General features: G+C 35.6%; 1 protein-coding gene across 1 annotated transcript; it reads left to right on the top strand.

Moving 5' to 3' along the window:
• The first annotated feature begins 1,351 nt into the window (after positions 1–1,351).
• Positions 1,352–14,486, top strand: LOC135672948 (probable GTP-binding protein OBGC2). Its single transcript, XM_065181516.1, has 10 exons — positions 1,352–1,495; positions 4,198–4,673; positions 5,849–5,940; positions 6,982–7,065; positions 8,455–8,532; positions 10,883–11,083; positions 11,166–11,273; positions 12,184–12,258; positions 12,415–12,611; positions 13,839–14,486. The coding sequence occupies exons 1-10, from the start codon at positions 1,389–1,391 to the stop codon at positions 13,969–13,971; spliced, it is 1,551 nt and encodes a 516-aa protein (XP_065037588.1). The 5' UTR covers positions 1,352–1,388; the 3' UTR covers positions 13,972–14,486.
• Positions 14,487–15,738: the final 1,252 nt, after the last annotated feature.

A 15,738-nucleotide genomic window follows, 5' to 3' on the forward strand; every position in this document is an offset into this window, starting at 1 on the left:
TCGCTCACCCTGAGAAGGAGGGGCAGCGTTTCCGTGAGTCTTTTCCATGGGTCCCATCGTCATTTGCAATCATCGAGCGGGTAGCCGAGTTCACGTAAAGTTCAGATTGGTGGGGACAAGCATTGGCTCTGGGCGAAAACAACGTGTCTTGGGGGCTGCCCTCGGGTCTTTGTTGCGCCAGGGGCTAACATACGCTGTGGAGTGCGGTTTTGGAGGAATAACGGGTAGAATACCCGCTAATTTCATGCTACCGGATCCGAAATCCGATTAGCATCCTCGTTATGTAAGTCCGAGTCCGACTCGAATAATTACTTTCCTACCTGAACATACCCGAAACCTAATCAAAGGATGTCGGACTCTAATCTTAAACGGTCGGGTAGATGTAAGTAACCCATACAAACAAACAAAAAAGCGATTTCATTAATAATATTATTTTTAATATCTAATAATAGAATACTCGTGGCCTATTATTCGGTTCGACTCATCAAAAACAAATCAATTTGATTTGAATTTGTTTGGGATTTAGTCTAATTTTCTTAATACATGCATACGTAGATAAATACATACCAAACATATTTTATATATTTAAAATTTATATATTTGATAAATAAATAAATAATAATGTGAGAATAATTATCAATACACCTTAATATTATGTGCTTGATATGTCAATGTTATATTGTTGTGTGGTTGACACGATTGTGTCATATCCTTGGGATATAATAGGAATATATCAAATCACAAAATCACTTTGACATAAGTTACAAAGTTTAAGTAGAACAGTGCAAAACTTATTTCATAATAAAATATTGAGATAGATATAGAGTGTACCATCCTAGTCAGATAATCAAAAAATATATTAATATATATAACCTTATGTTTCTAAGTTTTTCAATCAATCATAAACCTTCACTTTGTTAAGGTGTTATAGATTCATTAGTTATTGATGCTGGATATAGGAAAATTGAGATTGCTATTAACGATCTCCATTTTGTTATTAATTTTTTTATTTTTATACAATTATCTAAAAAATATAAAATAATAATTTTATTGAATACAATCCATTAATTATTAATCATATTCTTATTTCTCATAACCCCTTAATTATCATTAATTATTAATCATATATATATATATATATATATATATATATATATATACTATCGGTCTTATCCAAACCCATCCCGACGTCATCCAACGCAATTCAATGCAGCCCGGCCCAGCTTAGTCCAATACGTGGCTGAATGATATCCGTCGATCCGAGTCTTGAACGGCGGATCTTCAGTCTCCAAGCATACCTTCGGCGGATGATATTTTTATTGGCCTTCCTACGACTCGGCCGGCATCGCCACCGCTGTCTTCTCTAATCGCTTCGCTCGCCCGCTCAAATGGCCCTTCTGTTGTGTCCGCCTCTGTCTTTGAATGCCCAGCGGCCCCTGAGAGACCTGTCATCGCTCTCTCTTCTCTCGAACCCTCGCGTCGTCTCCGTCCGCAGGTTCGCCTCTTTCCAATGTCGATGTTCTTATGCTCTTTGCTTTCTGTCGTCAACGATCCTTGTTTGTCGAGGACAAAATATTTCGTAATGCGTAGCTGACTCTATCGAATCATCATTATGCAATTTGAAATTATCGTGGAGAACCATCGTATTACGCTCATCGTCTTGATTTATTGTCGATGAAACTGTCACAACTTGGCCGGATAACATAATTGATCCAATAATTTTATTAAGCTCGAACTAATGATCCAAAGTCAGTGCTAGGAGACCGATCTAACCCTTATGTCTTCTACTTTCGGTGTAGAATTAAGGGCCTGATATCCTTGGCAACTTAACGTAGTTCAAAATCAAATCCTGACAGGGTGGTTCCATATAATCCTTATGTCTTCTACTGCTTTCGTTGTGACGTCCAATCTAGCGGTGGCTTTGTTTAATCCACGGATAGTCCTTCTCTTCTTGAACCCCTCACCATGTCCAACACATATCACACTGTAACATGCCCTCTAGTCCCGTGCTTTTTACTATATCTAATACTAGGTCTCTCACCATGCTTAATACTAGGTCGGATACCATTTGTCATGACTTGACCAAATGAAACACTGTCCCAGTAACTTTGTTGAGTCTGAATCATAAACTCCAAAAGCTTTTGTCCAAGTTAATGTTAGTACAGGTAGTCCTTATAAGTCCATTCAAGTCATATTCTACTTCGGATGAGGGATTAAATCGGGTATTATAGAAACTGTTGGGATTAGTTTTTTTTTTTTCATATTACATCATCTTCTTGCATGGGTGCTTATCGGTTAAGAAAGAAAATTTTAAATATTAAGGAGATTTCAAGGCACAGGCAGTCCACTTTGTTGTGGATTGGTAGTTTTTTTTCCCTTTCTTTATGGATCAACTTGATTATAGTTAAGAAGAAACTTAGAATTTTGATGAGAATCTCAAAGCACAGGTGGACATAATTTGTTCTCTCCATATGAAACAATTTGATTATAGTTAAGGAAAGAAAAAATTAAAATATTGATGAGAGTTTAAAGGGACACACTGTCCAGTTTCTTGTGCCCAAGTGGTAGTTTTCGTTTCTTATGTGGAATGGCTCGATTTCATGTGTTTTATTTTTTTCTGAAGCCGGATGAGGACTTCTTGAAACTATCATTATATCATTTGTCTGGTGGGAATTATAATGAATCTTCATGTTGCATCCTTGCCTGGGAGGTCAAGTTGCTCGGGTACCTCTGATGTTAAGCAAGGAAGGGACTCAATGATTCATTAGTTGCATAACGTTACTGTGCCTTTCAATTCTTATTATTTTGGTGTTAGTTCACTTTGTGCTTTCGGTTATCCTGTTCTGAATGGTCTGACAATACAATTTTTGGCCCATCTATGCTAGCTCAAATTAAGTTAGGACTGAGCAAACTCATTTGTGCAGTAACCTCATATATTTCCCTGGCACATGATATCCCTCATCCACACCTCATTCAGAATGTAGCCTAAACTACATTACTGGTCAAAACGAAACCTACTTCGTTGTCCTTATATTATCTAACAGAGATCGTTCAAAGTTTCCAATGAACTTGTTAAAAATCATTGTCATGTTGGATCCACGATACCTAAATTGAATTTGCAACTTTCTGAATTCATGGCCAACATCTTTTTACTTCAGACATTCCATGGTTAAGATGAATAATTTGCTTCATCTTGTCAACAAATTAGGATTATACTAGGAGAGTGATACACAACTATTTGCATATTCTATGATTTCTCAATGATTTTAATTGGAACATACTCTTCAACTTAAATTTTGAGATTTTTAGTTTCCCTCCCCCTTGACATATTACAAACACCCTCCTATTTGTTTGTACATAGTCGAATACGGTGATTTGGTGGAACATGATTTCATCAATTGTGCTCCCCCTCAAATCGCTACCAACAGTACTCTTGAATGTGGATCTCACCTCGCCTCTACGATCAAAATATTATGGTAAATTAGTTTTAGCAAAATGTTCAATTGATATGTTTCCAACATTTGTATGTCCTTGTCCATGAAGTGGGTGAGAGAGTTGATGGATTTTGTTTTGTAAGCTCAAGGAACATACTTACCACATAGATAATAGAAAATAGCTTTTACATTAAACGCATATGACTGGAAAATAAAAGCATATATGAGCATTCCTAGATGGTGCTCTCTGAGTAAGTGTGAGCAGCATTGCAAGAGTCTTGTAGAGAATGAGAAAAAAGTATGTCTCCTGATTGTTATAAAACCTGGTCGTCGTTTTTAAGATTTATCATATGGGACCGTCATAGACTCACAAGAAGTGGATTTCTGGATGGTTGAAGCTTTTGTAGGTAGGAACTGGTCCTTGACTTTTAAAATTTATCATATGGGCTAGCCATGGGAAGTGGATGCTGGACAGTTGAAGGCTTTTTAGGTGGGCTGGCACCTTCTCACGTGATATCTTTGTCTGTTTCTGTTTTAAATAGAAATAAACAGAATTATGCAATGTTACATATATCCAATTTTGTTGTCTCATTTTCTCTTTGGCACAATAACTTTGGCCTAAACTGTATTAAATAGCCAAAAATTAAGTTGTTGTATCGAGTCTTCATGCACACCTTTAAGCAGAGGATTTCAAATATTCATGATTATGGGGTTTGAAATATCTCCTCATTCTATTCCATTCCTCTACTTGCCTCTTTTGCAGGTTTAAGCAGTGGAGCTATAGTCCAAAGATCATAGATCATACTGCAATTAACTGTAGATCTACTAGGGTGAAAGAATCCCCTTCAACTGACACTGCTGCACTGATCAGAGAACCACACAAGTATTTCGATCAAGTCATTATTACTGTACGTGCTGGAGATGGAGGCCATGGTGCAGTTCTCAGCATGCCAAACCAAAAGATAAATTCAAAGACACAAGGAAAATATGGCCACGAGAATACTAGGAAGAAAAGCCCGTACAAAAGGGATTCAGATGGCTCACTTATCTTACCAATGGGAGGACATGGGGGTGATGTAATCATATATGCTGATGAGAGTACAGAATCTCTTTTAGAGTTTCACCGAAAGAAACGATATTGTGCAAAGAGAGGGGGAAATGTTGATGCCATGGGTAGTTTGAATTCACAACTCCATGATGGATTTGCTGCACCAACTTTACGAATACCTGTTCCTGTAGGTATGTATTTTTTCTGTATTTGCACAAGTTATCAAGGAATTGCTTCATTAAGATGATTGAGATGTTATTATGGATGCGATAACTTGTAAGTAGCTTGTAACTAGATGCCGTGACAGGTGTTCCGTTTTTGTGTCTTTTGGAATATGAACTTGCATATCTTCTGAGGATCAAGGTTTCTACTTATTTTCTTTAATTGCTAAAATGCATGTGGAATTGATTTTGTACCAGAGATTGCCAATTCTTGGTATAAATCAACAAAAGGAGTTTCTGATTCATTTGGGCATAATTTTATAATAGTCTGGATGGATTTTGTGTATAAACAGGTATGTCTTTGTTTATGACATGCATTGAATATCTTAGATTGCTCAAATCGATAAATTCCCCAATAACCTGATATATTTTATTTTCTTGATGGTTCTAGGATAATGCTACATGGTGAGCCGATGTTGCCTTTTGATGTTACTTATGTACTTAATGCAATTGTAAATGACAACATTTACCATGTTCAGTGGTATATTCATAATGCACCACAAAAACACATAATATTTGCATAATTAACAACACCTCTAGGTTAACATCTAAAAATATCATCAATGGTAGAGCCGTTTAAAGTATAACAAGCTCCAAGCTTTATAATTAACTAGGAATTTAATATTATAAATATGGGTACCTACATTTTACGTATTTGTTTGCGTAACAAAGTATGGATTTCAAATTTTATGAAAACTTATATAAAATTTATCTATCCTCAAAATTGCATCTTTTTTCAACTAATGACATTGTCTTAGATTTTCTTTCTGTGGCACATGCAAGTGGTGCTTCTACAGAGGATGAGTTGCCTTTCTCTCTCAATGTGTCTGTGTATATATTTATTCACATATGTATAAATGAGGAATTTATATAATATTTAGCAAATTGAAACTTATTACTTGTGGATAACACTAGTTGCATGATGCTTGACAATGTTCAGTTAGCTGTAGAACTGTTTCCTTTTCAACATTGATTTATGGTTCTATAACTTTCTGGATATCTAGGTTACTCAATGGTAAAATAATTGTATCTCGCTCTGTATATGTAAATGGATCTTCACAGTATGCAAATGCATACATTTACCTTTAACTGGACATTAATAATGGAAATCTGCATCTGTCTCTAACATCTCAGAAATATGACAGGCACGGTTGTAAAACACAGAAGAGGAAAGATCCTTGCAGATTTGGCACAACCAGGTGATGAAATTCTTGTTGCAAGGGGTGGACAAGGTGGGGTGAGTATTAGATTGACTCTATTTTTCAGAAGTTGTCATGTTGCAGAAGTTTCCAGGCATGTAGTTCTTTTTCTTCTAAATCAACTAGACAACCAATTTATCTTAAACAAGTTTATCCTGTGATTAAAGAGCATACTGTACTAGCAGATATAACTCAAAAAATGAAAATCAAAATAATTGAGGATCTAAACCTCTGTTAAATTGGTCTTCACTTACCATGCCAACCTTAGCCAAAAATTTACTCCAAACTTTCACTATGAAGTCCAAAGCTAGCAGTAATATCCACTTGGCCAACCAAAGTATTAACATTCTGGTTGCGTAGACCATGACATCATACAGAACCATGCCATCAGTTGTCATCGCCAAATGCGAGTGGCACAAATATACAAATATAACTCAAGAAAAGTTTAGTAAAAAAAGAAAGAAAAGAAATGGGTAGGTCCAGTCCGGTGAGATTTAATCTTTACTCAGAGAAAAGGAAAAGGAGAAGGAAAGGGAAAAGGGGAAGATCTAATTGCCAAATAAATTTAAAATTATATTTGTTTTTTAAACTTGTCTCCTTTGCATCGCCCTAGGTCGTGGGTGGCACACACTTATTCCGATCTGCTGAGGCTTGCTGGTCCAATTATTCTGTTGGTCTTTGTATTTTTAATGTTCGTGGGAAAGAATTAAGAATGGGGAGACTGTGTTGAGGACAAGTCAGTAAATAAGTTCCAAAAAATAAATCCATCCTTGCTCTTTTTTCATTTTACACTGTTCCTATAATGGAAACTTATAATACATAGTGCGCGATAAAAAAGCATAAGTGACAAAACCTATCGTTTACCAAAACTAGGCATACCATATACCTTTCCTTTGTCAAAAGGTTACAAGTTGCCAATAATAAAAGCTCAAAATCAGCCAATAATAGTCAGTCTGATGGCTAATAATCATCTTCATTTAACTGGGAATTTATAATGTTAACTGAACATCATTAATTGACATTTTGGCTACTTTCTATTCTGGCCTTATATACACTAATTCTTTTTCTTTTTGTGACAGATTAGTTTGTTAGAGATGCCGGAACACAAAAGGAAAAGGTTGATGGCTTTAACTACTAATGTAATGAGAGATGAAAGCGACAAGGTAAGAACTAATGAGTAGTTCAAGTTGCTTCCTTTTATGTTATGATGACAACATTAATAGTCATCCGGGACTTTTGAACTCTTTTAGTGGTATCATCAAAATGTAGAAGTGAAATTACATGGTGTCAATTCGAATTACTCCAAGAACTTACTTTGGGTTGGGTGCTTGAATGTCCAGGGTGTGCTTATAGAGATATCTTTAGTTTCTAAAAAAAAAATCAGGAGATAGAAAACTTTGAAAAATGAATTTTCTAATTAAAAAATGGAAATTATATTCTTGGGGAATCACGTCTCCTGTTTTCTCAATTTTGTAGACTTTGGAAGGCTACAAAATTATATACCAAATCACTTGATCTTTTGTGCTAGTCTTGTCATTGATATCATTTTCATGTGGCTCATGCCATCTTTATCACCACTTTCACTACCACATTGTTGCAACTTGCAACTACAATCAGTGGCTGACTATCATGTTCACTAAAGTCATTGGAATTTTCACTGCCATCACTGCTATAGCACTACCCTGCTACCAGTATGGTGACCACAATCACCATCCCCACTAGCACCATCCCACTACTATTTTCATTACCATTGTTGCTTTGTCCATCACTATCGTCCCTACTGTTGTAACTATAGTGTCTATATCATTGCCATCTTTATCCCACCGGTGATTGCATTATCAGCTCGTAAATAGCACCATCATAGCACCACCATTAACACTTAAACTATTGCCAGCATCACCATCCTCCTCCACCGCTGCTGCCTCACATCACTAGAACACCAGTATTGCCTCTTCAACCATCATCACTTTCACACCATATCTTCATAACTAACCACTGACCTTACTATTGCTATCACCATTCACTTGCTGTTTATGACTCCTGCAGCCACCTGTGTCACCACCAATGGTACTAGAAATCGAGGGTGAGGTAAACAAATAAGGGAAATAACTTTGGATTTTGAATAGGTCAACTTGTTTCCCATTTTTCTACAGAGAAAAATGAACTAGAAAACTAATATGAAAACTAGAATATTGTTTTATGAAAGTCAACATCATTAATAATTTTGATTTTTGAGTGTTGCAGTTGTCTTGAGCTTTTGTATTTGTTAATAAATGAAGAACATATGTTGAAGCAGGGTTTATTTAAAAGCATAATATACTGTTGTAAAGCAATATCACCATTCAAACCAAGATTTGAATTAACTATAAATATTGCTCACATAGAGCTCAATGAAACCCCAAATAGTTGGGACGTCGCAGCTTGTTCTTTATTTAGCACCTCACCATGTATATCACATGATTTGCTTGCATTAAATTTTCTTTTTATTGTTGTTTTATAATCCAGTAAATGCATATATGTCTTCATTAAGCATATTATTGCCTTCCCCCCAGATTTTAGTTCTTGGACAACCTGGGGAAGAGGTTAGCTTGGAACTTATTCTAAGGGTGGTTGCTGACGTTGCTCTTGTGGTATGTGCAAGGATTATTTAACATGTTTACTTGTGTCCGAACAACAGCAATTCATGTAGAGTAATTCTCTAAAACATATTTGTTGAAATGTATAGAATGTGAAGAGGGATTGTTAATTTGAGTATTATGTTTGATCAACTATTCATGCAGAGTAATACTGTAAAACATATTAGTTGAAATCTATAACTTGAAAGCTCAATGAATGTGAAGATGGGTTGTTATTTTGAGTATTATGTTTGATCAACTATTTCTAAAGACTCAACTTCATATCATGTCTAATTGAAGTCTAAATGTTATGAAACAGATTATGAGTATTACATAGAACCTGATGATAATTATTTGTCAATTATGAAATGCTATCTGTAGAACTGAAGCTAAAGAAATGTGAAACACATTGAGATTCAGTTTAAGTCATTGGGAAATGGTGACTTTGTTATTTGTTTCTAAGAAATTTACAGTGAGAGGACCTAGTAACTGTTTAAATATTCTTTTCAAGACCCCTTAGGTGTAACTGGAATATAATTTCAAGAAAATTATAAGCAAGAATTAGAACCCTTGAATACAGCTCATCAATCTGCCTTCTTTAGAAATGATTTACTTCCAAAATTGTTTCGGAAGATAATCTTCCCTTTTTATGCAATATTTGATTTATAAATGCTTCTTTTTTGTGGATTTTTCAATCAAAATTTGAACTTCTTTATAGGTTTGCAATTCTAAATTAAGCTTTGAAATTCTCGATTGAACCAAATTCTGATTTTTTTAATTTGGTTTTCTTTTCCATCTTAAGCAATATAAGAAAGTAGTTGTGTGACAAATTAAGTTATTTACAAAAAACCCTTTTAAGATATTGAAATCATAAAGAGAGTCAAAGAGATCTGTCTTTCTACCCTTTTCCCCTTGGACAGGCAGGATCACCTTTCCTTTGAAAGGGCAGACAAGCTTGACTCATTGATTAGACAGTGGTACCGGAATGATAGCAAACATCCCTTTTTCTCTTTCCGATTGGTGTAAAAAGAGTGAAGATAAGATGACTGAAAATGAAAAACATGTTCAAGTTATTCATCAATATAAAGGTATTTGATAGATCTTTCTTCTTTTCACATCTAATGTAAATCCAGAAGGTACCTCAACTGATATCATGATAAGGTTGCTTCATTACAATTTAGGTAATGAGGATTCAAGCTCTGAAAACAACCTCTCTTTATAGGGGTAAAGGAACATAGTTTTGAGTCTCTTCAACAAAGTTTTAAGTTTTGATCCTAGACCTGTACTGTTTGCCTGTCGGATTGGTATGGGTTGTATCTATCAGTGTGCCAACATATGGTATGCCAATGTACCGGTCAGCATGGGCCAATGATAAAGACTGAGGAGGGAGGAATAGGAGTAGGGAAGGGGGAAGAAGGGAGGAGGTAGAGGTAGTAGTATTAGAGTAGTCCGAGGAGGGAGGAATAGGAGTAGGGAAGGGGGAAGAAAATGTGGTGGACGTAGAAGAGGAGGAGTACTGGAAAGGGGAGGAATCGACCATCCGATGATGTAGTGGGGTAGCAACAGAGCACTGGCAACAGGTAGGAGGAGGAAGAGTTGCATGGGAGAAATAGAGGAGGGAGAGAGGATCATAGGAGGAAGGGAAAAAAAGAAAAGAATAAAAGAAGAAATAGTTGTGAATGAAGTTATCCAATAAAAGAAGGAAAAACTAGTGGTACCAGGTGATAGGCTTATCCAATACCCCCAATTTAAATAATTGAAACTGGGTGGTAAGCCCAGTTCTCTAAGGTTATCACCCAGCAACCTTTGTTTTGGAGACAGGGCTGGCAATTTTCCCTAAAGGTTACCACTTGGTAACCTCTCTTTAGGATGGAACTGGGCAATTTCACCCTGTGCACTGGCATGAAGCCTTGTGCACTTGTTTACATAAAACAATAGGTTTTGCAACAGTCTAGAACAATAGGTTTTGGAACAAAGTATAAATGTGCAATCACAAAAAGCAATTGTTCAACCCCATTAGATAGATAAACCAACATAAGACTAGTACCAGATGATAAAATCTCAATATATCTTATTTTAAAAAAGAATTAAAGGTTCAATGTGCGATGTTATATTACTTCTGAAGATATCTACTAAGGACAAAGATTATCCGAAAACAAGCATCAGCAAACTATACTTTTGGAAGAATCACCATGTATGAAAGTAACTTGGCTACCATGTTAGCTCACTATTTGTCACTGTCAAATTTGCTTGATATACTTAATCCACATGTTGATCAAAATATTTTGCTTTTTTAGGGACACTATTTGTCACTGTCAAATTTGTTTGATATACACATGTTGATCAAAATATTTTGCTTTTTTAGGGACTTCCAAATGCGGGGAAGTCTACACTTTTAGCAGCCATTACACTTGCAAAACCAGATATTGCTGACTATCCTTTTACAACCTTAATGCCAAATCTTGGTCGTCTTGATGGTGACCCTACTTTAGGGGCACTGAAATATTCTTCTGAAGCAACACTAGCAGATCTGCCTGGTCTAATTGAAGGTGCTCATTTAGGAAAGGTATTACTACACACATGTATTCTATTTCCTGCTTGTATTGGCATTATTATATGCCTTAACAAGGAATTTTTTTTTAATGCAGGGCCTTGGTCGTAATTTCTTAAGACACATAAGGAGAACACAGATGCTTGTTCATGTGGTTGATGCTGCTGCTGAGAACCCTGTGGATGATTATAGGACTGTTAAGGAGGTGATATATGTTAGATTCTTGAGTAATTCTCTATTACCATGTTCAGTATATTGGCCTTGATCACAACAATTCTAATAATTTACTGAAAGGAATGATTGTATTGATAAAACAGGCGAAATAATTTAGGGTGTATTTTTAATTATGTTTGATGAGATGCATGGATTTAGAGTTTAGGAAGGTAAAGTGGTTTACAGTTGATGGACATGGTACGGTCAGAACTTGAGCAAGTGGTAATATTTTGCTGTTGCTTTGAATTTTGAAGTATAATATTCTTAGGACAGATAGTAGTCTGAATCTTCCATAGAGTGTGTATATTTGATCCATCAATTACAACAGTTTAGATGATACAAGTGCAGCAGATATTTACTTGAATTAACATTAGAGGTTTTGGGCCTTCACCTGATGAGAGACTAATCTGAACCCAAAACCATGTAGCTGAAAACTGTTGGGCTTAGGATGGTTTGGCTGTCCACTTAATTAATAAGTAGACAACTTTCAGTCTTTACGAAGTTGTCCTGGATGATTTGTGAAGCAAAACTTATTGTCTGATTGGGTTTATTAAGTAAAATAATCAGGGTAATTCAATGTTTTCACATCACATAGCTGGATATGATGCGTCTTGGTTGAGTTCATAACCAGTAACCCAGTATTGTTTGCCTGTAGAACCCAAATCAGTACACTGAGCTACTCAATAATGTTCCTAGTTGATTTCCGTTGTATTCAGCTAATTATGTTGGACATTCCAGGTTAGTTTTGTATAAAGTTGTCGGAGAATCAAATTTATTTGCAATTTGCTCTTATTGGATATTTTCATGTTTGTTAATATTTTTATTAGATTTTTCAAAAGTTCAATTAGTCAATGCTGATTTCACAGTCTGTAGAATTCATGGCTAATGTAATTCTTTTGCAGGAACTTCGAATGTACAACCCAGAGTATCTTCAACGACCATACATTGTTCTGTTAAACAAGACCGACCTTCCTGAGGTGTATCTTACGTGTTTGATATTTGATTCTCTGAACAAAATCTTTGATTAGTCTTGTTTCCCTTGGTTAATTAGCTACATGCTCTTCTACCCTGCTTTATGTGATTCGTCTTTGCTACATTTGATCAATTTTGTGTTATGCTCATGACTTCTACAGGCTCGAGATAGGTTGCCATATTTGATTCAAGAAATTTCTAATATTGGATGTAAGGCAACACTTGAGTTGGCAATGATCCAAAAGTTGACCACTGTAACTGAAGATGAACATGTACCTACCTCAGGAGTGAAAAGTGAAGAGATGAAGGGGATTGAAGACTATCCACGTCCTCTGGCAGTAGTTGGTGCTAGCGTACTGTAAGAATTTCTCTTTGTACTTGTTTTTTCTGATATACTTTGAAAACTAAGATCCATTAGTTTTCTTCCATTGCTGTGTAGTTCTGTTATCATCTGTAATAATACAACAGCTGGTTTTAAAGAAGTCGCAAACATTTTCTTGGACACTAACAACCTATTCACATTAAACATATGTTCTTTGTGTTCATATCTGAACTCATACTGGGACTCAACCCCTCATTTCAAACACTTCATTTGTTGAAAGACAACTATTAACATTTTATGGGTCAGCAAAACTGCTTTGGTTTTATGTTAATTTTTTTATCTTTTTTTTTGTGGCATAAGATAACTATTTCCAGAGAATCGTTCTCTTAGGAAACCGTTCCAAATTGACCTTCTCTATTTAATGATTATTCATCGGACATTGTTTAGTTCAAGTTTCTGGTTGTTCCTTGTCATTGGTATTGGAGGTACTCTATGATCGAAGATCTCCAATGTATCCATCAAACCCAATCCTTTTGTTGGGCGATAGCATGTGGCTATTCCCAAACTGATCATGGTCTATACTACATTGCATTGCTTGTCATCATCTTCACTACCAAAATATGGCTAAAATACTTGGTCACCTTTGCAGGTATACTGAATATATTCAAAGATAAAGTAGTAAGCTCTTTTTGCAGATAATTCTGATAAGTTCCTGATGGACAGACGTTTTTTACTAGCCTATCAACTTAGATTAAGTCAGAAGCAGTTTTAACTCATTTGTGGACATAAATCAGGAAATGATATGCTAGTATTATAATCATAAAGAGTTTATGCCTCGTGAATCAAAATTTTTATCAAATTATCTAGACTTTCTTGAAGTGGTTTTCCCAAAGCCATTTAATATTTCTACCTGTTTCAAGTATCCTACATTCCTTTACCCTGTTCCAACTATCTTCATTGTTGGTTTCTAGAAGTTAAACCTTATTACTGTGGCAAATTCATGTTCCTCATTGTGGATGATCACCACTGTCCATATGCAAAAGAGACTACAGCTTATGCATTCCAGCTCAAGTTATGGCATGAGAGATTGCAGGAGACTGTTTGCTTTGAGTTAGCTGTCATACAAGTCATATTCTGCATATACAACATTGAATAAAATCATCTATAGTAGCTTCTCATCGTATCCCTTATTCCACATTTTGTTGCTTGGTTCTGATCATTCAAACTGTAGTATAGTGGTAATTGCATTCTCTACTTTTGCAGAAAACACATTGGAGTTGATGAGTTACTGAAGGAGATAAGAGCAGCTCTTAGGAAATGCCGAGATTTAAACAAAGCTCTGGAACCTGAAAACATAAATGTTGTATCAACTGCAGGAGCTAGGATGAGACGATGAACAAGCTGCTCAAATAATCAAGTCATCATCGCCTCCAATTTTCAAGTCTACATTGAGTTTCTCCTGGATGACTGTGGCACAAATAATCAAGTCATCATTGCTTCAGAGAGTGCACATGGCGTTTCTTCTGGCTTCTGCCACCGACCAGTTTGCAGATATTTGGAGTTGCACTTAGAATCACCATGACTGTGAAAAGCTTAAAGAGCTAATTGTTTTCAGCTACGGCATGTATTATCTTCAGAGCTGTTTGCATCCATTTTTCCTGTGTAATCTAATTGTAACATATTAAGCACTAAGATGATGATAAATAACATAGGAACAGTTTCAGTGTCCATCATGGCTATAGACTGAGTTGTCTTCATACATTGGCAAACTTGGAATGTAATATCTGCCATATCCAGTTAAGGGTTCTGCATGTCTGTTCCGTACTAATGGTTCTGATGTTGATGAACAGTAGAGATATTGATTTGTACTCTTCGAGTCTTAGCAAATGTATGGTTCACCAATTAGTGATTTTTTGGGGTGTCTTTTCTCTAATATTTATAATTTTGTGTGCTTTGAAAAATCATTGTTTTCTTGCTATCACAGAGTTATCAACTGAAATATTCATTTTACAAATAGCAAATTTTGGAAATGGGATATTTATCCCTGCAAAATTTAATTAGCATGTATCATTTCAAATATTAAGATCATAACATCCATTCAAACTATTTAGATTACCGTCACTGAATAGTTTAGTTTAAAAATAATAACAATACACAAATATTTTTTTGTCATCATAAAACATTAGGAATATAAAAATATCTAAAATATAATATTAATTTATTTGCCATCATAATTATCAGATTTCAGTTTCTAAAGGATATAAGTATCAATTATGTTTTTATTATTTCTATTCTAATAGTCATGTATTACAAGTTTTCTTATGATATATATTTATATAGGAGAATTCTTGAAAAAAATCAAAATTTCTCAAATAGTGCCTTTTGAGAAATTCTTATAAAGTGATATTTTTATTAAAATGATCATTCTAACCTTGTTAGCAATCGCTCTCCACCTCAAACAGTCATTCATCGTCCGTTGCCCATGGCATAGGCGCGATTGCATGTAGAGGCGACTAACGTTGAAAGTCTTACTCTTGTTGGACCCCACAACTACCTTCGTCGCTTGTAGGCTTGCTTAGTCATCATGGTTTACGAATTCCTCTTATTGTTGGTTGTGGGTGAGGAAGGAGAGGGGCGCCCCACACAATCACAGACTTAACCGGTTTTGCCTAAGTTGTGTGGTACCCTTGAGTGTTTGTCTATAAAGGATTAGCCTTTCCGAAACTTCTTATAATTCCTTAAGGATATACAAAAGAGAAAACAAGTTAAAGGAAACATTTAACTCGAGATCCCATGGGCAGACATTTCAGTAAGCACTTGATAAACAATGCAAATAATACACATAGACTTCGAAAGCTTTGAACGGTCATGCGAAAAAGGTTCCAAAGTGGTCCGTCACGATCAAAAGTCCCCATAAGTGCTCAAATGACACTAATACAGAACAAAACAACGAATTAACCATGTGCCACCCGGGTAGCTCTATAGTGTTATATTGATTGACACTCCACGCCATTCTACGGAGCTAGAAAACACCAAAAATGTCTACATAGATGATTTATTTTTTGGCAGTTTTGCTTCTACGCGATGACTACATGTAACCTACATTTATAAGACTAAAAAAACTATAAAAGCCAATCAAAATGAGGTTACCAAGCTTACTGTA

Source organism: Musa acuminata, chromosome BXJ1-5 (assembly GCF_036884655.1).
Source record: "Musa acuminata AAA Group cultivar baxijiao chromosome BXJ1-5, Cavendish_Baxijiao_AAA, whole genome shotgun sequence".
NCBI lineage: Eukaryota > Viridiplantae > Streptophyta > Magnoliopsida > Zingiberales > Musaceae > Musa > Musa acuminata.